At 33.3% G+C, this 23,653-nt stretch overlaps 2 protein-coding genes and 1 pseudogene across 2 annotated transcripts; 1 reads left to right on the top strand and 2 right to left on the bottom strand.

Annotated features, from left to right (window-relative positions):
• Positions 1–9,903: 9,903 nt before the first annotated feature.
• On the bottom strand, positions 9,904–11,317 carry LOC143554760 (putative serine/threonine-protein kinase PBL9). Its single transcript, XM_077044450.1, has 4 exons — positions 11,247–11,317; positions 10,986–11,123; positions 10,763–10,908; positions 9,904–10,680 (listed from the first exon to the last, which is right to left on the bottom strand). The coding sequence occupies exons 1-4, from the start codon at positions 11,251–11,253 to the stop codon at positions 10,534–10,536; spliced, it is 438 nt and encodes a 145-aa protein (XP_076900565.1). The 5' UTR covers positions 11,254–11,317; the 3' UTR covers positions 9,904–10,533.
• Positions 11,318–13,250: 1,933 nt separating this feature from the next.
• LOC143554776 (transcription factor GTE6-like) lies at positions 13,251–18,159 on the bottom strand. The gene is made up of 9 exons (XM_077044463.1): positions 18,074–18,159; positions 17,649–17,771; positions 17,200–17,418; positions 16,194–16,271; positions 15,763–15,987; positions 15,038–15,136; positions 14,891–14,949; positions 14,182–14,332; positions 13,251–13,591 (listed from the first exon to the last, which is right to left on the bottom strand). The coding sequence occupies exons 2-9, from the start codon at positions 17,763–17,765 to the stop codon at positions 13,400–13,402; spliced, it is 1,140 nt and encodes a 379-aa protein (XP_076900578.1). The 5' UTR covers positions 17,766–17,771; positions 18,074–18,159; the 3' UTR covers positions 13,251–13,399.
• A 3,440-nt stretch (positions 18,160–21,599) lies between these two features.
• Positions 21,600–23,284, top strand: LOC143554759 (pentatricopeptide repeat-containing protein At2g42920, chloroplastic pseudogene; annotated as a pseudogene).
• The last annotated feature ends 369 nt before the right edge of the window (positions 23,285–23,653 follow it).

The raw sequence follows: 23,653 nt of genomic DNA, 5'->3' as shown, positions 1-23,653 counted from the left end.
TGTAACTAAATATGATTGTTCATCGATCTAACCCTCGTAAATTGAATTCTGTCCAGCTTCTACTAAAATCATATCATGACTGAAATTTTAGATAGCCGTTTCGGGTACATCAGCGCTAAAATATCTAGGCCTAGTAGAAATTGAGGCAGGTCCATTCAATTAAATAAACGTAACAAAAATCTTGATCATAATGGCATATATCAACATCCATAAGTTAAGATTTGAAAAAATCAAGTGTTAGCAGTAGATCTCGGTGACACAAAACGCTTACCCTGATCAAGACAAGAATGTCGAGTGTTCGATCCAACACTGTGCCATGAACCCATTTGATCTTCTTCTTCTTCTTCTTCTTCTTCTTCTAACTGACTGAAAAAATTTTAACATCTCAACAATTTTCGAAGTAAAATCAAAGATGATTGATTACCTTGCCGGGATTATTACCTTGGTGGAATAGGAGAATGTATGATTTGAAGTGGTTTAATTTCTTTTTGTACAATTTGGGGATTGCTTGATTTCTTCTTTGTCTTGCTACATTTCACAGGTTAGTTTTTATTACTCACATAAAACAACGTGCCTTTCTATTTTTGCATGGTATACTCACCTGATAATTGTTATATACCACTAGTAAAATAATCATTATTTTTAAAATAGTTTTAAAACATTTTATTTTATTTTATTTTAAAAATAATAGTAAATGCATTTCGTAGCGGGGCTTACCCCAATGGCCAGGAATATGATGGATGACCCGGATGTCCCGGATTCGAATCCTGATTCCGACCGGATTTTACCAGAGCATTAAAACATGTCGTGTCTTCGGGCAGGGTGAGCCAACTGGGTTTTACCGGGATCGCCAAGCCAAACTCGGATACCAGTGTGGATCCCGATCATGTCAACATAGTTGGCCTGAGTGGGGTGACAGGGCGTGGCGTGTTCGCGCAGTGAGATAACTTAACTATGAAAGTCACTGATCGAAAAAAAAAGACTCACTCAACAGTTTTGGAAACTTGATATAAGTATCAATTTTTTTAAACGTATTTAATATATGTTTATACATTTAATATAATACGAAAAAGTAAACTTGTATAATAGAAATTATGCATTGAATTGTTACATATATGTTACACATTAGTTTCTAAAGAGAATAAAAGTTACATTAAGAAAAAAATTACTCTATTTTATTCCCAATCACACAAACCAACTTTTTAACTTAAAATATGTGATAAAAATCATAAATAAAAATTGAATAAATTAAAATACTAAAACTTTTGGGATGGGGAATATGATACATGGTGCATGGTTAAAATGAAAACTCACTACATCTGTAAATATCCTGGTAACTCATTTTTATTAGTTAATTATATTCTTTTTAATAATGTTAGCATGGCTAGCAGGACCTTAAAGCTCCTACACCAACCACTCCTTACCCGAGTTCAAGCCCACTTACAATGATGTTATCCATAGGAAGTAGCATACATTTGTGAGAAGGAACGTTAAATACATGTTAATACTTTTTTAGAGATTTTTTAATATTTAAATATTGCACATATGATAAGAAACCAATTTAAATGGTTATTTGACTCATTTCTACAATTAGAACTTTTTAAAATGCAAGTAGGAGCTAGCTATTTAGAAGTTGAATGAGATTTGGAGTCATTAAAATGCAAGAACATAGTTTACACAAGTCACAAGTGATTAAAAAGATTTGTCATATCTAAATAATTAAACGTTGAGATAATTAATGAAACATGTCATGTTCATAGCTACTAAAAATTAAATTGTCCATTACTTTTCATTTGAACAAACTAGTTTTCAAACAAGGTCATGATCGAATTTATGTTACATTAACTCTTAACTACCCTACTTTGACAATTTAGATATATTAAAAAGAAATAATAATATTAATAATTATAATAACAACAACAATCAGAAGAAGAAAAAGAATTGTGCACTCCTATTACTATAAAATTTGGTCCATTGCAGTGTCAACGGACTCTCTAGACATCACCTCTGGTTGCACTTATAGAGTTATAGATACATGTACTCTTTAGGGTGGTAGATATCTCATTACATGATTGATGGACATAACTGTCAGAAACAGGAAATCAAATGCTTCTTGAATTTTCAATAATCAAACTAAAAACAAATTCATACAAATTATAATTAGATGAAGTAGACAACAGAGGGATGAAACCCCGAGAACAACAAAAATTACTAACGGCTACATTATTGATTGTTGTGTGTCTCTTCGGAGAAGATGATGAATAAATAGTCGTTGGGAGAACGAAGTAGCCGTTAAACTTGTCAGATCTTCCACACATAGGAGCTTCCATAGAAGAGTTCGGAGTTTTCCAAACGGATGAAATACGTGGGGATAATGGTTGCTTATTGGATCCATAAGCCCACAACAGGAGTGGCCCAATATGAATATGAAAATGAAAAGAAAAGTAATTATATCAAATCTAATAAGGCAGGGCCGGCTCTAAGAATTGAAAAAAAAATTGATCTGAAGGCGAAAAATATTGTGGGTCTAAGTAAAATGAGTATTTTGTTAGGTTTAAACAATTTAGTTTTTAAATTGGCTTCTTTGATTTTGATTTGCATTGTGAAAAACTTGTGTAAAAATACTAAAATAGGCTTAAAGCATGTCTCAAATGAGATTAGAATCCACAACCTTTTGATTGAGAGTCATAACCATTTGCCATTAAACCAAGCTAGTTGTTATGTAATTGAGTTTAAACATTTAAATAAAAATTTTCATTTCAAATAAAAGGATCCAATTACAATAAAGAGGCAGGTAAATATATGCATATAGTTTTTCATAAATACACACACACACACACACATATATATATATAGAAAATGGTTCAAATAAAAAGAAGTTGTTTACTAAGAATGGTAAGAACCAATAGAATTTTGACATTTGGCATTACAAACTATGGTGAAAGAATAATTCTAAGAAAGTATGTCGGTTATAATGGTGAAAGAGTAATTCTAGGAAACTATGTCGGTTATTGGTAATTTTAAATCTCAACCATTGATTAACATGATCCAATGGCTATGATTTATTCTTAGTCTTCCTAGGAAACTACTTATTTTTAGGATAACCTTCCCCTATATATATATATTTATAGGGGTGGGTTAACGTACAATAGTGGCTTATCATACATTAGGTACGCGACATTCCAGAGCGTTTGATTAAAAAACGCGCGGTGGCAATTTCGTAAATAACCCAACAGTAGTTCGCGATCACAATTCGTCGATTACAAATCAACTCTGATCCAAATTCGGAACTTGTCGCTCAATCTAATCCAATTTCTAAACTCTAACCACAGCTTAAAGTATGAAATCTCTAAAGTCAAAAACCAAAATTGAAATAGAACGTCCCTGAACATTAAAAATCTTCAAATTGATCAAAAATTGATGATTTAATCAATCGAATTGATGTGTAAGTGGCTTAAGAATCATCAATCGATTATGAAAATACAAATTAACACACTTAATTGAGCTATGATTAGGGTTCATGTTTAAACGTTCTGCTCAAAGTTTAAACGTTCTGACCAAAATAAACACCAAAATTGATGATTTAATCAATCGAATTGATGTGTAAGAGGCTTTAGAATCATCAATCGATTATGGATTTGCAGAAATAACGCACTCAATCGAGCTCTGATTAGAGTTCAAAATATTATGTTTAAACGTTCTGAAACAAAACTGAAGACCTTTAAACGTTCTGACCAAAAAGAGCATATTTAAACGTTCTAAAACGTTCAATGAAGTTCTGGATGTTCAAAAAACAATAAACATCTTTGAAACTTTCTAATACGTTCTAAGAAGTTCAGGTTGTTAAAAAAAGTTTATAAGTTCTGATAAAGTTTAGAAGTTCTAAGAAGTTCTGGGTGTTAAAAAAAGTTTAGAAGTTCTGATAAAGTTTAGAAGTTCTAAGAAGTTCTGGGTGTTCAGAACTTCTAAAACTAACAGAAAAAAAATTAAACACATGTAAACATGAAATTGAACACTGAAATCACTTCATATAATCTCATAATCATCAAATAATCGTCAATCGACCATTAATTTGATCATTGATTCGATCATATGAACAAAATATGGAACATCTGCAACTGGGTTTCTGCAAATGGCGCTTAAAACTTTAAACATTCAGTTAAAACCCATCACTCAAAACTCAAAATTGATCAATTGAAACTTCAAATTGATGATTAATTGGACCAATTTCAAAGTTTAATTGGTCAATTAGTTTAACAATTTCAATTTCAATTGGTCAATTTTATCAACAGGTCGTGACGGAGGAAGATGGTGTACGGTGGACGGAATCATTGGATGGTGGACAGGATCGTTTGATGGTGACGGATTGCTGAACGGTCATGTTGAAGGTGGATGAAATCGATGGGAGCAACGATTTGATGAATATTACAATATTGCCACCACGTGTTACTTGAAATCGACGGGGATGCGAGTCGCGTACGTAATGTACGATTATGGATTATTGTATTGAATCCTTTATCTATATATATATATATTAGTTTTTATTCCCCGTATTACGGGGGTTGTTTTATATTGTTTGTTCTAATATTTATTTATTTTTTGAATTTATATTTTTTTATTGTCTAAAGTTAATAATATACTTATGGTTTGATGATAGATTGTTTCACAAATATATGAGATGTTATAACCCGGTTTAAAAGCTATATGGTTTAGATGAGACCCAAGACCCGTTTGTTTTTTTTACTATAAAATTGGTTTTTTTAATTATAAATAATATTTATGAAAGTTAATAATATACTTATGGTTTGATGAGACCAAGACCCGTTTATTTTTTTACTATAAAATTGGTTTTTTTTAATTTAAATTACATATATATATATATATATATATCTTTTAAAATAGGATATTAATTTTTAGTATATCCTATTTTATAGGATTTTTACATCAATAATTTGGTAAGAATAATTTTTATTTAATGAGATGTTATAATCCGTTTATGGAATATCTGGGTTTGGTAAGACCCATACCCATGAATTCGGGTCAAATGCATGAGAAGCCTCCATTTAAAAATCAAGCAAATCTGGTGACTCCAAAAAAAGGGGGAGCGACCACATCACGACACGTAGGATTTTTATGTTTTCGTTTATATATATATATATATATATAATCGGACATTACTGGGTGTCGGGTCGGGGGCATCAACCATCCAACCCGAGAATCATTCATGCATACTTTAGTGAATGATGCATTAAAAAGCTCCTGTTCTTTGCGTTTCATATGGACACAATGGTTTTAATAGGGTTCACATTAGCTTAAGTGACTAGTGCATTACATATTTGCATTTTTCACATGGACACAATGGTTTAAATAGGGTCCACATTAGCTTCGTAGCTAACTTCACATGGTGCATCATTCTTGACTTAATAATGCGTCTTTCACAAAATAATTTGCCTCCATAGAGTAGATTCACTCTATACAACACAAATAATATAGGTAGCATGCAAATTATAGACACACAAAGATGACAGAAAATAATGTTGACTGAGCATCGATGTCAAGGGCAATCTCGAGTATTGTTGACCGAAAACTCGGGCAATTATATTTGACAAGCTACGATATCAAGTGCCTTGTTAAGATCTTCGGGACACAACCAAGTAAGAGCTATATCAATGTTTATTTTGTCTTTAATCGACATTTTCCTGAATATATTTTACGATTTTAGACGTTGCATAGACTTAGCACTTGGTGTAATAAAAATCTTTGAATAAGATTAACCCAATCTCTAGTGTTTTCACTACATGATGGGATTTGCGTACCTGGAGGATGAATTCGATCATTAATGCAAACCTGTAATTGATTTCAATCTTGGTTTATTGAACAATTGCCTGGATTAATCTCTGAATCGTGAATCACTTTCAGATAAACCTATTTGCGGGTTACACACAATGATTTATCGGATAAGACAGAGATTTTCTGTACATGGAATTGAATTTTATTGTTCTTGATGAAGATCCAGAGAGAACCAGTAACAGTCGTTCTCTCTGTATGTGTGTCTCGAGAGATTATTAGATTGGAATTCTTCCAGGGAAAATCTCGATCAATATGTTTTTATTAATTCCCACATGAGCCCAAACAAAATAATTATAAGCCCATCTAATATTAGCCTTAAGCCCAAGTAAATTAATTACTTAAACCCAAGTATAAAATCCAATAATAAAGCCCAAATAACATTATAATTAAATTGAGCCCGCACTCCCGCGTCACCTAACTCGTTTAATCTCTAACGTTATTTCCTCGATCGACAAGTTAATCCAATAACACTAAAATAACCAACAATCCTCCCCTATTTTAGTGATATCCATGATAACTTAACCATCGTCACATAAACACAAAACGTATGCATAAATGAAAATGTCCTACGGATTGAATTTTCATCTTAGTAAATTACACGATCAAAATATTCGAATATCGGGGTGTCCTATGGATTGAACCCTTGCTATCCATTTGAATACTTCAAGGCAAAATACACATACGTTTATAAATTCAAATTCCACTCGACACAATGTTTTACTAGCCTGTGTCCTAATCCTTCAAAGAATATATCAAAGCTCAAGTCCAAAGCTTCTTGAAGCGGCTAAACTTCATATTCTTATAGGTAGTTCATTATTCTCGCACCCGCAATGCAATTTATCAATGAACTATTAAGAAGCTATACTTCAACCTACTTTATCTCGCAGTCCGAACACAAACCTTGGGATGTTTATGATATTGTGTTCCAATATCTATGACAAGCTTTCCGCATTGAATTCAGCATCTAACGTTGTATTAGATGGGAATTGGGTGTCTTGACATATGATATTAATGTATGGACTTTAAACCCATCCCCATGATTGATATGTTCACGAGATCTCTTCCTAACCTTCTAGTTAGATCATCAGTCAAATTATACTCATATATTACAAACCAACTGATATCACACATTGTATTGCATAACATATAACCGTCTAGACTTTCATTATACATTTGACATAGTCATCACTATCACTCCTGATAGATTTTTGTGATATCGGTTCGACCACAATGGAATTTTGTAATCATGGTTTATTAGCCATTCAACCACTTTTATCAATTGTTGCAAATGCTAGAAACTCGAATTCCATTGTTAAATGATGCAAATTCATTCCTTAATTACCTAAGTAATGAAACCTTCTCCAAAAGAGAATACACATCCATAGTTAAGTAGTTTGTTTACTACTTGTGAGCACTAGGATTACCCACAACATACACTATGTAAGTCTTTGTGCAATCATAGCATACATCAAATATCCAATTAATTTTGAATATTCTAATTGTGAAATAGAATCACCTTGATTAGACATAAACTTGATATTAGGATCTACATATAGGAGTGCTAACCAAATAACAATCAAACTGATTGAATTTCTTCAATACTTATAACATCAACCTCCCCCTAATCCTTTATATCTAAACTAAGTTCCTTCAAGATTCTATTTTTCTTTTCACTCCAAAATAATTCACATGGCCTAACGTGGCACGTCACAATATATACACATAGTCTACGCTACTTTGCAATAGTTATGACATACAAACATATTCAATAATAAATGAGACATTAATATTTGGTTTAAATACTCCATTACACGAATATCCAATCCAACAAAGGTTCATGTCAAGATAAAATATATTTATCTGACTTAATAACCTGGTTCCACTAGACAATAGATTCTTTTTAATCCATAAAACAAACAACACATAATCTAAAACAAATGTTTTTCAGAAGTCAATACAAGTCAAACTTTTACACTTCACATCCGAAGTATATATCCGTTTTCATATGATTTGAATTCTTCAAACCATCTTAGATCCTTGTATACATGACTCGTATCACCCAAGTCCATTCACCATGCAAGCATGTCATCCTGTACATATTAGGAATAAGAAATAAACCAAAAATAATTCTTCACCGAATTATTTTAAAACCATTAGACTTTTCGAGTCCAATAACAAACCCGAAGATCGAGTTTCCTTTATTTCACATCCCAAAGGGTTTTCCAACTTGTGTACTTCTAATGAGTTAATTATTACCCGGGTCGTGGCCCATCAACCCCATGTGTGTACCATCTAAACAAACATCTTCATTAATACTTCTTATCAACATGTCCTTAATGGCAAACTGAATAAATTACAAAACTCATGATTTACTAATCACATACTCAATCATATATGAACAAGAGGAGTCACGATTTCTGTTTACTGGATATCCATTACATAGTAAGCTAACCGTCACACATTAAATCTATCCATAATGTGTTTAAAATAAAAACTTTTTGAAGAAATTTTATTTAATTGACAGTCACAAACATCGCACTAGACTCTTATGTTTTGATATATATGTCATCAAATTTAGATACCGATTACTTATCTATTCTTTGTAGCTTTTCAAACTTTTCAAAGAGAAACATTATAGATAAGTGGCCAGTCTCCATGAATTCCACTAAAATTTAATCATATGGAATCTTCGATGAAGTTATTGAAATCACAAATTGCATTTAGTGATTGATGCATAACTTTTCAGTTAATATATACAAAAGTTTCACATTTAAGGAACTTAATACCAATATATGCATCATAAAAATCCTAGACATTCATATGACCATGTGTCATATATTTTCATACTTGCATAAATCATTCTTTCTATCTTGAAGATGAATTCATAAAATGTACCATGTTAGATATAAAGCATGATACCATGAATATAAACCAATTTGTTGAAGATTTAAACGCATATATTATTAACTCATAATTGGTTTATGTCCATTTGTAATTTAATATAAACAATTCTCAGTTTTCTAATGATTGAATTACCATCTTCAAATTAGACTGAAGATAAAATCATACTTTTATAAAACATATTAATATATTAATTAATGATATCATATGAAATTTATTCACATATGTATGATAATTCAATATAACCGTCCTACTGAATTATCACATGCCACAAAACATGTAATTGCAATCGAAATTCCAACACCTATCTGATCAATTTCAATCAAATCACTATACCATACAAATTATAATCACTATATGCAAAAATAGGTTTCAATAAAACTTCCATTCTAACCCAGGCATATTAACCGAACCAGTTAATTACCAAATCAAACCTAAATAGGTTTATCTTTGTTGTATATATTGCGTACCTGGAGGATGAATTCGATCATTAATGCAAACCTGTAATATTGATTTCAATCTTGGTTTATTGAACAATTGCCTGGATTAATCTCTGAATCGTGAATCACTTTCAGATAAACCTATTTGCGGGTTACACACAATGATTTATCGGATAAGACAGAGATTTTCTGTACATGGAATTGAATTTTATTGTTCTTGATGAAGATCCAGAGAGAACCAGTAACCGTCGTTCTCTCTGTATGTGTGTCTCGAGAGATTATTAGATTGGAATTCTTCCAGGGAAAATCTCGATCAATATGTTTTTATTAATTCCCACATGAGCCCAAACAAAATAATTATAAGCCGATCTAATATTAGCCTTAAGCCCAAGTAAATTAATTACTTAAACCCGAGTATAAAATCCAATAATAAAGCCCAAATAACATTATAATTAAATTGAGCCCGCACTCCCGCGTCACCTAACTTGTTTAATCTCTAACGTTATTTCCTCGATCGACAAGTTAATCCAATAACACTAAAATAACCAACACAATGTTGACTCGTTAGGAATGAAATGCAGGAGAGTCTTATTTAGGCTTCGCGCAGTGAAAATCCATGAGGATACCTACCAAACTCTTGAACCGGAATTAGATGCAGTAGTCTTCGCATTAAAGATTTGGAGGTAGTATTTGTAAGTACGTAGTCAAGCACACCATATTGAAATGTTTTTCACTAGACATGAATGACAATTGTTTAGCATGACTATATTAGTCAAAAACTAAAAACGATATAATATATTGTACCAATCTGGAACAGGATTAATTCATATTCATTCATTAACATCTCAAAATGAAATACTGTCATTTTACAGGCTAACACTGTAATGCTGAAAAGAACTACACACCACTCTTAACCTATAACTCAATAGTAGCCAAAATGCTTAAGGAAACAAACTGGAATATATACATTCTACTAGCAATCTTTTAAACACGATAACTGGTTGATAAGAAACTACATTTTTCCATAGCTTTTCTACACGTCCTGCATCTGCTCCAACTCGCTAACCTTCAGCAGCATCAGGCCTGAGTTTGGGGTCATTCATGAGACACCTCATTGCAAGTAAGCCAGCACGTGTTGCTACCGCAGAAGAATACTGGCCTTCAATACGTGGGTCCATGATGTCTAGCATTCTTGCTTCATTTCTCAAATATCTGTTAGCAAACTCGACCACGTTTTTATAGGCTGGAATGCCTGTTAATAGTTCAAGGAGAATCACCCCAAAACTGTATACCTCACTTTTTGCGGACAAATTACCTTTCATCACAGTATCAAATGCCAGATTCAAAATGAGATCGCAGGAAAGTATACACATCTCAAAAGTTTTTGTAAACATTTTCTAGTAAGATTACCTTTGACCTTGTCTTCAGGAGCTACATATCCACTGTACGTCTTATCCACTACCAGATTAGAAAGTTTTGCATTGTAATTCTGAATTAAAGCATGAAAATGGTGAAACTTGTATACAAGAAAAACTAAACAAAGTGAGAATTAACCACCATTTATGGCTTACAGAATCGATTAGTATCATGAAGGGCGTTAACACGTGATCTCTTATATGTGCTATAGTGGTATCTAAGTATGCAAGTCCCTTTGCAACACCAACAGCAATATTTAGACGACGATTCCATGAAAGCGGTACTTCAGAGTCATCACCTCCTGTCAAAAGATTAGATCTGTAAGTTTTGACCCATTATTTATGTAAGGGTCGGTTTTGTACGGTTGCAACAACTCACTTCTGAAAAGGAGGCAGTGCAAGCTGCCTTTAGGCATGAACTCATACACATGGATTCGGCAGTCAACTTCGAACTGCAATAACCGATTAACTTTACAATATTCTGGTGATTTAGCTGTCCTAAGTATTCGAATTCTGTCTGAAATATATTAATAGAAAACCAGCTTAATTAATAGGAGTATTCTAGAGTATAAACATAGAGGGCTTTTTTTTTTTTTTTTTTGTAAAAGTAGATAACCAAATAATGACATTTTTCAGTTACCTTCCATTCTTTATCAGTGTCATAAACTACATAGTCTAACTTCTTGACAGCAATGGCGGTGCCGGTAGCTGCACCTGATATTTCATCAATCCACCCCACGTAAATCGAATCCCCTTCAGCTTCTACTAACATCATATCAGGACTGAAATTTCTGGTAGCCTTTTCGAGTACATCATCGCTAAAATATCTAGGCGTAGTGAATACTAATGAGGCAGGTCCTATCAATTAAATAAACACCAGAAATCTTGATCATTGATCAACATACATAAAGGTTTTAAATTAATAAAACTTTTAATATACAGAATGCTTACCATCATCAAGATGAGAATATCGAGTGTTCGATCCAACACTGAAAGATGAACCCATTGATCTTCTTCTAATCTTCTTCACAGATTCAAAAAAGTAAAAATAAAAAGTTTATAATTTTCAAAGTAAAAGTAAAGATGATTGATTTGAAGAGTTCAATTTCTTTTTGTACAATTTGGAATCTAATAATTGGTGAGAAGATTAATCAAGACGACTTTGATTTCTTTGTCTTGCTACCATTTACAGGCTATTTTTCATTTCACATAAAACTACACGTCTTTCTATTTTTGCATGGCATACAGTACGAATTAGCAAATGGTATTGGGTATTGGTATCGAATCGGTACCATCGGTTTCAATTCAATGCCAACCTTTTAAGGTTTTTGGTTTTGGGATCGGTACCTGTAGTCATGTACCTTTTTTTTTAATTTCGGTATCAACTAGTATTGGTACCGAGCTCATCCCTAGTATTTAGTTCCAACGCTTTTGTTCTAGTCCTTTTAAAATGGGTTAGGCTAAACATTTTCCTTACTTTAAAATAATCATCATTTTTATAATAGTTTTAAAACACTTTACTTTAAAAAAAATAAATGTATTTTATATATACGTATTTAATTTTTTATTTATGACGTTATTTCAGCTGACAGGTCCTTAAAGTGAAGCTCTTAACTGAGCTTGAACTTTGAACATTCATAAAATAAAGTGTTATTTCTAGTAATTGATGTACACTTGTGAGAAGGAACATTAAATACGTGTGAATACCTTTTTTTTTTAATTTAGAGATTTTTAATATTTGAATACGACATATATGATAAGAAACCAATTCAAATTGTCATTTTTAAGAAACACATTCAAATAGTTAGAGACTAAACTTTTTTATAATAGCGTTTGGACGCCAATACCTGAAAGAGCTTTCCTGAGACGGAATGTCAACCGTCCATACTGATTTTGACGCTCCAGGCCTGACTCATTCAAAAACACCATAAAGAAGGAAACCCATCACTGTGAAAAAACCCCCTTGAGTCAGGTTTCAAGCCTGAGACCTCAAGAATCACAAGTTTTAACCATCACTCTCATGCCATTGTGTCAGAAGGCCAATTGCAATCAGAGACAGAAACTAACAATGCATTTTTTAAAAACCTATTCAAATGGTCATTTCTACAAGACCAATAAATTAGAACTCTTTTAATTTGGGAGCTACTTAAAAAGTCGAATGAGATTAGCTAGGAATCTAGGATGAATAAGACATTAAGACTTTTTGATCTTATGATAATAAGTTCAAATCTCGCTTTCAATATAAAAATCGTGATGTCATTAACACCTTTGAGCTCTCAGACATAAGCAAGTCAGGAGGTTTTACAAGAGTTGTTGGTTTCCTTCTAGAACATGTTGGCGCCAAAAAAAAAATGTGAGTAAATGATTTACACTAGTAATTAAAAGATTTGTCAAATCTAAATAAATAATGAAACGTTGATATAACTAGTGAAACATGCCATGTTCATAGCTACTAAAAAATAAATTGTCCAGTACTTTTCAATTGATCAACCTACTTTTCAGACAAGTTTATGATAAAATTTTGTTATAGTTCATAACTACACTACTTTTGACAATTTTAGAAAAACTAAAAAAATAAAAATAAAAATAATAATAATGGTACACTCCTATTAATAAAAAATATGGTCCACTGGAGTGTCAACTACTCTTTAAGATGGTGCATACCAACGCTCAATTAAACTAACCGATCAACGAAAAAAAAACAGAGAATCTAACATCTTACACAACACGAGAATCATTCATGTGTACTTAATGAATGACGCATTAAGAAAATTACTTCTATTAAGTGCGCAATTAGCCTTTTTGGTTCCTTTTCTTTGCGGTCTTGGCTAGTGCATTACATATTTGCATCTTCCGCTTGGACACAACGTTTTTAATGGGATTCACATTTGCTTCGTTGCTGACTTCACACAGTGCATCATTCTTGCTTTGACCATAAAGCGCATCTTTTACAAAATACTTTAGCCTCCATAGAGTCGATTCACTCTACACAGTACATATAATATAGGTGTCATGTAAATTATAGAACACCTATTTTGATTTATAAAATAACTATTTAACCCTTATTTTCACAAAAACTATATAATTTCCAAAATTTTCATATTTACCCATATTTAATTAGTTTTTCTTTTGATCCTTTTTACATTTTTTTTAATCTTTTTAGCGTTTTTAATAAGGTTTTTTTATTTCATTATTTTCTTTCGTCTATGTATAATGTACTCTTCTTTATTATGAGTTTTTAAAGTAACAATCATAAAAAATACAAGTGACAATCATCAAAATGAAAAACAAATAATTGGCTGGATATTTTTTGAAAGGATCTTTTTGTCATTATCTGAAACTTCAATAAGGGATATGCAATTTTAGTTTTGAGTTGAGTAAATATGCAATTAGTGAAGTTTACAAGGGGATATATGCAATTCTCCCATTTTTTTGCGTAAAACGATTTAACAAGTTTAAGCTATAAAGGGTTGGAAACTTAATATATATATATATATAGACGCACACGCTCGCGCGCATATATGTGTGTGTGTAGTGTGTGGGTGGTTAAAGATGAACTGAAAAATAAAGTTGACCTGAGCATCGATGTCAAGGGCAATCTCGGCTGCTGTTGACTGAAAACTCAGGTTATGGCGAGTTACAATATCGAGTGCCTTGCTAAGATCTTCGGGACACAACCGGGTAAGAGCTATTCCAATGTTTCTTTTGTCTTTGATCGACATTTTCCTGAATATATCTTACGGTTTTAGACTTTTCAGACTTAGCAGTTAGTGCAATAAAAATCTTTGAATAACTATCAAATACCTAATATAACCCTTGAATCTTGGTAACATACATACAAGTAAGCAAATTTATTGGCCACAAACATCACAATTATAAGGAACGAGTGACAATATTGGTAAAGTATTGGTTAAATACATTTACAAAACCAAACTTAACCAAATCAATATATGACCAAACTTAACCAAACCAAACGTTTTAAGGATTTTCCCGAGGGAGGAAATTAAGAGCTTCAATATGTATTAAGGCCAGAGTATGTTTTAAATTTATTTGAATTTTTTACTTATCAAAGCCCAAATTTGTATTGACCTTGCCTCAATCAAACAAGGCCCAAAAAGGAAGGCTGAGACTGGAGTGGTTGATTAACCATAACACCTTATATATTAACCGAAAAATAACCAAACACCTCACTTTTACATTTTCATAACCAATTATGGGTCATAAAAAGTTTGTGTAAATATGCAAACATGAACGAGAATAAGAGATGAAATGACGATAACGAACCTGCATTTTTTAACCACAATTTCTCTTAGTTCTTCTAACCGCATATCAGTTTCATAAAGCTGAAATAATAGCAAAGTTTTTATTTCAGAAAGATATGAATTTCATAGACAAATATATGTTTTAATATTCAAGAGATTATTATTTTACCTTGTTACTTAAATCCCGAGCCATTTTAGCATGAGCTGCCTCTTGAGCACGCTGCAAACTCAATAGTGCTTCTGCTTCCTCTTCCTCTCGCCTTTTTTCCTGCATATTTAATAATAATATACTTACGAGTTTATTATTATAAATAATTTGTTGTAGAGTTTCTGGTTTGTTTCCTATATCTTGAGGGTTCCCATCTATTGTAATTACAATATTCAGATAAATATTATTCTTCTCTTTTACACGTAACAGAAACAGATTGCATCTTGACTAACATAGCTCCTCAATAGAGGTGCCAAAATGCATGGATCGGGTGGGTTGGATAAAGGGTCAAAACTGGTGAAGTTTTTACTTTTTACTTTTCTTTGAACTTTATGAACAATTATTGTGTCAAATACGATCACAAAGATTAAGCTTGTAACAAACCAAACGAACACCAGTGAGGCATATTTATGTATGTCCGTATTAACTTTAACTGAACAAACAATCAAACACGAACAATTAAACGAACAATGCTTTCCTGTTCGTGTATGTTTATATTCGTTTAGCAACAGTTGAATGAACGGTTCACTACCGTATACGAACAAACATAACTTAACATAGATGAAAGAACATATATACGAACATAACTGAACAAACACCGATTATAACTAAATGTAAACATCAATATGTTTAGTACGTAAACAAATGAGCTTAAACAAACGTAAACTGTCTAATGTAACAGTTACCTCTTCAGTAACCCGTGGTACAAACTGAAGCCATTTCTCTTCAAACTTTTCCAATAAAGTTTTGGCCATCCCATGAACATCGCTTTTATCGTCATTATATTTCATGGCATTTGAAAAAACTAACCAAACATCCGAGTATATATCCCGAACATGTTTGTATTCAGTACCATCCTTCGCCTCCATTTGGTGTTTTATTGTACTGAAGTCCATCGGCCTGTCGATGACCTAACACACGCCAACCATAAACCAAACGTTAGACCATTGTAACAACCATAGGACAGTCATGCATCTTAATAATCCCTAATAGGTTTTCTGACCGAAATAACAAAACTGCCCTTACCAAGTTTTAAAAAAGAGCATGTTAACATGCCAATAAGAAACTCAAACATATGTAAAATAAACACAGCGAAAGAGATTGAAAACAAGACTGCCTCATAATAGTCACGCAATCCAAGAGCTTCAACATCTACAGGTTGCATAAATGGCCAGGCCCACTTGTGCTGAGTGATCTGTAACATGATTTGTAAATGAAATTGATATTTTAACTCAATATATACACCAAACAAACCCTAAAGAAACATATGCAACTAAACACTAAGGTAGTGTTTGGTATGAAGAAATGAAAGGTGGAATGAAATAGACATTTCAAGGGAATGAAATTAAGCATGTTTGGTTGTCATGAAGTAATGGAATTGATCATTCCTAAGGAATGAAATTCTTTCCTTTTTTAAGCATTTTCATTCTTTAGTAAAAGGTGTTATTCTTTTCATTCCTTCAAGGAATGGAAAAGTCAACAATAATTATATTATTATTATTATTATTATTATTATTATTATTACCGTTGTATTTTTAATATTATTAATTTGTATAATACAATGTAATATCATTATTATATTATCAACATTATTATTATTATTGATTTAAATTTGGTGAATTAAAAACATTTCATAGCGTGCATACGTGATTCACGTTTTTACGACTATTATTATTTGGCTTGGTAATATCACCACAATGCATAGGTCCAAAAACTAGTTATTATTAATATTTGTATTATTATTTATTATTATTAATATTAATAATAATATTAATAAAGTGATGAATCATTTCATTCTCATATGGAAACCAAACAAGACAATGGAATGGTAATGATCCATTTCATTCTGTTGTTCATTCCATTACCTCATCCATTCCATTCCTTCACTTATTCCATTACTTCATACCAAACAGACCCTAATATTAAAGCATTGATAATAATAAGTTTATAATTAACACGATGCATATACAACTATAATTAGTTTGTAATTCAGAAAACAAAACCTAGTTATAACATATAACACCAAAGTTTAAACAATTAGGAAACTTAGTGCAGAATTAAGATCAGATAAACTTTCAACCATTGCCTAACAGTTTTCTATAAGCTAACTTATACAAGCAAACCTGGCGCAGAACCGAGCCAAATTGTCGCATAATATCCTGCATTCTTTTGGCAGCAACCGCCTCTTTGCGCTCTGCTTCTTGTTGATATTTCTTATACCCTGGAACATGCTTTATCTTATCTTTATCTTTCAGAAAAGAGCTTTTCACAGAAGCACTACCGGATTGCGCCTTGCTTGCATTTAAGAAGAACTGCTCGATCTCATTAACTCTTTGCTCCAGCTGCAAATAAGCATGAAGCTATTAACATAAGGTTCAAAATAACCTAATCAAACATAATAATAATAATAATAATAATAATAATAACAATAACATAATAGTAATAGTAATAGTAATAGTAATAGTAATAGTAATAGTAATAGTAATAATAATAATAATACTAATAATAATAATAATAATAACAACAACAACAACAACAACAATAATAATAATAATAATAATAATAATCTTACCTTGTCAACCTTGGTGAACAAATCATCTACTTTGTGGCCAATATCATCACCATCAGCATTATTATTATTATTATCCTCCGTCTTCGCGTCAACACAAATGATCAATTCTTCTTCCATTTCCTTCTAAGAGTATAAAAATTGTTACAACAAGAGCACAATAATTAATTAATTAATTAATTAATTAATTCACTTAACAAATATAGCACTTATCCGACTAAAATTCACATGAATTCAGAATCAAAAAACAAACTTATCACAATCAATTTGCTTGATATTAAATACATCAGCGTAATCATGCACAAAACTGTTGGAATTATGCTATCATGTTAATTGACCTAACTAATTAAAACTAATTGAATTGAAGGATGAATCAGTAAATTGGGAGAGTTATAAATGTCAACTAAGCCTTGTAATCTTACGCCAACGGAGCCGGAGATACGCCACCTGTGGATCGGAGAAAGTGTCCGGCCGGCAAAGAGTTTGGAGCAGAAGCCGTAAGGGTTTCTCAATACAATCAAATGCCAGTAAAAGTATAAATAATTCTTACATAATTGTGTTTTGGTAAGGCCGACCCTGGTTATTGTGAATGTTTGCAAACAGACATCAAAGTGTTAACCGTAGAGTAAATTATATTTTTAGTCCTCAGTGTTTACAACAATGTTCTCTTATTGTTCTTTACCTTAATATGTGAATTACACGGGCAATAAGTTAAGTGTCATTTTAGTACATGTGGTTTGGCCAACTACACAACTTTGATACCTATTCTTTATTTTGTGCAAATGGCTACCTCAGTTTCAAAAGGCTTGCAATTTTAGTACCTTTTTTTAACACAATTTATTTTTTTTGTTAAGTCAAGGGTATTTGGGTAATTTTGCCTTTTCTCTCACTGTCTTCTTCCAGATCTCCCCCTTAACATTAAAAGAGATCTTATATCGATTTCATATATCAAATCTCACCCCACCACCGCCAACCACCATCTCCAGAACCACCGCCAACCACCACTGCTGCATCACCGCCAGGCTCCACCACCACCTGCACCGTCTCTCTCTATCCCTTGAGCCACAACTGCCACTCGATTTTTCAGCTATCTTTTAATCGTTGCCTGAGTCCACCATCGCCGCCTTCTCTTGTAAACCAAACCCCACTTCTCAATGGCGCCACGAAATCAAGTCGTTGTCATCTGAATCAGATGCAAAAGTAGTGGTTTCCGGTTGCTTTCCGTTTTTCCGGTTTCCGGTTTTGAAGTGTGTTGCGGTTTCCGGTTTCCGTTTTTCCATTGTTGCGGTTTGTTTCTTCAGTGATTATCGTACGTGTGTTGATCTCCGATTTCGCTTAATCTGATGCTCGGTCGCCTCTGTCGTTTGGGTGGGCCAGCGGCTTCTACCGGATGTTCGCCGGATTTACTCCGCCGTTAACCAGTAGCTCCATCGGTGGTGGAGGTGCCTCCATTTATGTATGAAAAGAGAAATCTGGTGGAGAAAGTGATTTAGGTGTGATACAATTGTTTGATATTGCAGGAGGGTCGATTTAGGGATTTAGGGTTAGAGATGAAGATAGGTTAGAGTTGAAGATATACAGGAGGGATTTGGTTAAAGGAAAAGATAAAATAAAGGAAATTACCAATTTAACCTTGACTTAACGAAAAAATAAACGGTGTTAAAAAAAGTACTAAAATTGCAAGCTTTTTGAAACTGAGGTAGTCATTTGCACAAAATAAAGAATAGGTACCAAAGTTGCGTAGTTGGCCAAACCACAAGTACTAAAATGACACTTAACTCTAAAATAATATATGTAATATATTTTAAAAACACAATTTTACAATACAGACAACGGATTTGATATAAAATCATTGTACAGTACAAACTAAAATACAATAAAATAAATAATCAGTTGATGAATTTTGTATGTGTAGTGTGCGTCAAACCCTGTACGACCTTTTATTTATTATACAATGTATTATGTTTATCATATTATTATTATTGTCTACTAATTAGGCCCATTGGGCCGAGGGTTTGTGAAGGTAACCCCTAACCGGGTCTGGTCCAATAAAGGTTAGGGTTTCATACTGGTAGTCATGGAGTTCCTATATAAGGAGTCTTCATCATTCATTGCAAGGACCTTTTCTTGGACCTTTGGCTCCCATACATATTTTTGTGTCTGTAAACAAGAGGAAACTCTTAGCAGTCACCTCCACCCCCACTTTTCTATGGCAGATCTGAGCAAACGGAAAGGAAGACGAAATCGTGGGTTCATTCATTCGAAGACCGGGGAACTTGGACTTGGATCCGATCCGGATCCACTTCGTGTTTCTTTATTTGTATATGTTGTGTTATATGTATCCACTTAAAAAATTATGCCAAATGAGAAAAATGTATTTCAGGATTAAACAAACAAAATAACATATAAAATTACAGAGTCCTGCAATCATAAGGATAAAAAATATCATCCTTAAAAAATATTTTTATTTCAGAGTCAAATTTTACAATTTAGTTCTTTTATATCAAAGTTAATATATACAACATATATGCTAAATGTGACGATTGTTTGAAATTCATTCTGGTGATTAATTGGGATTTTGGTTCTGACTTGTGGAAGCTGTTTTAAAAGGAATTTAATCAATGGTTTGGATAGAATTGGTGCAAGTGGGTCTCGGCTAAGTTTAGTATACACATTTAGAGAGCGAAATGGATACAATTCCTACGAAATCAACGTTAAGTAAAAGAAACATTCCCGTTCTAGACCATCTTTGCATGCTCTGCAACTTCGACCTTGAGTCTTCTGATAGTTTATTTACAGGTTGTTTGGTTTCGATAGGGGTTTGGAACGCTATTAGCTTGTGGTGTAAGATTTCGCCGCTCTACACCTTCATGGTTAGCGACATCTTGGAGTTTCACTTGAATGTGGGGTATTTCATGATGTAATGATTCTTGCTTGTTGAAGAATTTGAAAAGCTAGAAATGACAAGCTCTTTGAAGGCAAGAAGTAAAGATTGAAGGCATTAGTAACGATATAAAGTCTTTAAGTTTTTTTATGCTCCAAAATAGATCGAAATATAAGTCGTTAAGCTGGTCTAACTAAATAAGCTTTCACGTGTTGTAATTTGGTTTGGTGTTTGATTCCCCTCCAGACTAGGGTGTTCTTTTGGTTCGTTTTTCGGGTTTCGGGTCATGTTCTTCGGGTTTCAAAGTTTTTATCTTGATCTGAAACCCAACCCAATCTCTCACGGGTTTTCGGGTTCGGGTTTTTTCGGGTTGGGTTAATCGGGTTTCGAGTATCCCATAAAAAAACACACAAAAAAACTTTCTAAAAAAACTACAATGATAAAATTAAAACAACATATTATTCTTTGCTTATAACACAAATAATAAACTAGCTTAACTTGATAAAACAATTCAAAAGAAGAGTAAAACTAACTCGAATCATAATCGTATTCAATCGGACGTGATTTGGTGTTTGATTACAGTTTGCTATTAGTAATAAACGGAAACCATAAATTAAATAAGAAATCGATCCATAATAGTTAAAATGAGTACAGTCAGTTACAAATTCTTGTAACTTTAGTGGCTAAGACATTAAGACATGACATATTATACATAAATATAGATTTAATTTCAAAACTAAAAGTTTATTCGGGTTTTTCAGGTTGACCCAAATCTTATAAATTAAATCCAAGAACCAACCCGAATTACTTCGGTTCGGGTTCGGGTCAGTCTTTTCTCGGGTTCAGGTTCGGGTTTCTCGAGTCAGGTTATTTTGGATTCGGGTACGATTTTTTCGGGTTGAGTTTCGGGTAAAAGTGACATTCATACTCCAGACTGTGAAGCCGGCATTAAGCTTTGGCCTTTTTTATAGAATATATTACAAGTTACATTAATGTCATCAATGAAATCATTTATTTTAGTTAAATCTTTAATACCATGTGAACCGTATATTTATACAACTTCAACGTAATCCAACAGAAAACTGAAAATGGCGCCTTGCTTCTGCTCACTAACCCCATTACCACCATCATCTTCAACCTCCATATCCAAATTCATATCAGAGCAACCATACCTATCCATTCTTGAAACCAAATGCTCCACCATCAAACACCTTCAAATCATACACGCCCAAATCATCAAAACCGGTTTAATCAAAGACACCATTGCAGCCTCTCGCTTATTAACATTTGCCGCCACATCCCCAGCATCCGATCTCAATTACGCCTTAACCATATTCAATCAAATTCAAAACCCTAATATTTTCACCTGGAACACTATCATTAGAGGCTTCTCCAGAAGCTCAAACCCTCGTATGGCGATACTGTTGTTTATTGACTTGCTATGTTACTCGGTTGTCGGCCCGGATAATCGGATTTACCCTTCGGTTTTCAAGGCGTGTGCTGAACTGGGTTTGGTTCGAAATGGGGCTCAGCTTCATGGGAGAGTGTTGAAATTAGGGTTGCAGTTTGATGTTTATATATGGAATAGTATTGTACATATGTATGCGAATTGCGAGTGTTTCGGTGAGGCGTTTGAGGTGTTTGGAGATGGTGAAGGTGTGGATGTTGTTGCTTGGAATTCGATGGTTATGTGTTTAGCGAAATTTGGGAGAGTGGACGATGCGCGGAAGCTGTTTGATGAAATGCCTGAGAGAAGTTCGGTTTCGTGGAATAGTATGATAAGTGGGTATGTGAGGGCCGGGAAGTGGGTTGAGAGTTTGAGTCTTTTTAGGGATATGCAAGCAGAAAACGTGAAGCCGTGTGCGTATACGCTTGTGAGTTTGTTAAACGCGTCAGCACAGTTAGGAGCGCTGAAGCAAGGGGAGTGGATTCATGATTACATTAACAAGAATAAAGTGGAACCGAATGTGATATTAACTACAGCACTTATCAACATGTATTGCAAGTGTGGTAGTGTTGAAAGAGCATTGCAAGTGTTTGAATTCGCATCGGTAAATGGATTGTCTTGTTGGAACTCGATGATCATGGGTCTTGCGATTAACGGGCGTGAAAATGAAGCAATCGAGCTGTTTACTAAGCTCGAGTCATCTGATGTTAACATGGACCCTGATCATGTTAGTTTCATTGGTGTTCTGACCGCGTGCAATCACTCACGATTGGTTGAAAAGGCAAAACATTATTTTTGTTTAATGACCGAAAGATATAAACTTGAACCATCAATTAAGCACTATGGGTGCATGATTGATGTGTTATGCAGAGCGGGACTGCTTAAAGAAGCGAAAACACTTATAAAAAACATGCCAATGAAACCGGATGCGGTTATATGGGGATCTGTTTTGTCATCTTGCATGAGCTATGGTAATGTTGAAATGGGACAATGGGCTTATAAGAATCTGGTTGATTTAGGTGTTGATGAGAGCTCTGGTCATGTGCTTTTATCAAATGTGTATGCGGTGCGTGGTTACTTTGATATGGTGATACACGAAAGGAAGTTGATGAAAGAGAGGCATATGGAAAAGAAGCCTGGGTGCAGTTTAATTGAAGTGGATGGGGAAGTTCATGAATTTGTGGCTAGTGGTAGGTTGCATCCTCAAATTCAAGAGATTCATTGTTTGTTAGAAAACTTAACTTTGATGTTGCAGGACATCAGTTTCCACAGCCCTTGAAAATAAAATATTCATTTATTTTTTGTTGTAAATGTTGTGCTATAAGATTGATGATCATAATTATAACTGACATGCGATTCTTTTTTGTAGAGCTATCCTTTTAATAATTTTGTTACAATAGGGGCAAAGCAGTGGATAGGCCATTAACTGAAATTAGCAAGTTGGTTTGGGTTATCTATATCGACAATACCGACCCAAACCGAGTTTTAGTAAATTCGCGGTTAGCTGGACGACCCAGTGCATATAACGTATTCGTACAAAACGAGTGATACAAGTGTCAAAACTCAAAAGGTACAACATAAAAATTTCAAGCCTTTTATTTAGTAGTTAAAAACATTTTAAGCCTAAACTTAGAGACCTTATTACATTATTTTGGGTTAGACCCAAACATTTCAAGA

Source organism: Bidens hawaiensis, unplaced genomic scaffold (genome assembly GCF_021521415.1).
Source record: "Bidens hawaiensis isolate Kalapana, Puna unplaced genomic scaffold, B.hawaiensis_p1.1 tig00017853_1, whole genome shotgun sequence".
Taxonomy (NCBI): domain Eukaryota; kingdom Viridiplantae; phylum Streptophyta; class Magnoliopsida; order Asterales; family Asteraceae; genus Bidens; species Bidens hawaiensis.
This window is presented reverse-complemented; position numbering and strand designations above follow the sequence as displayed.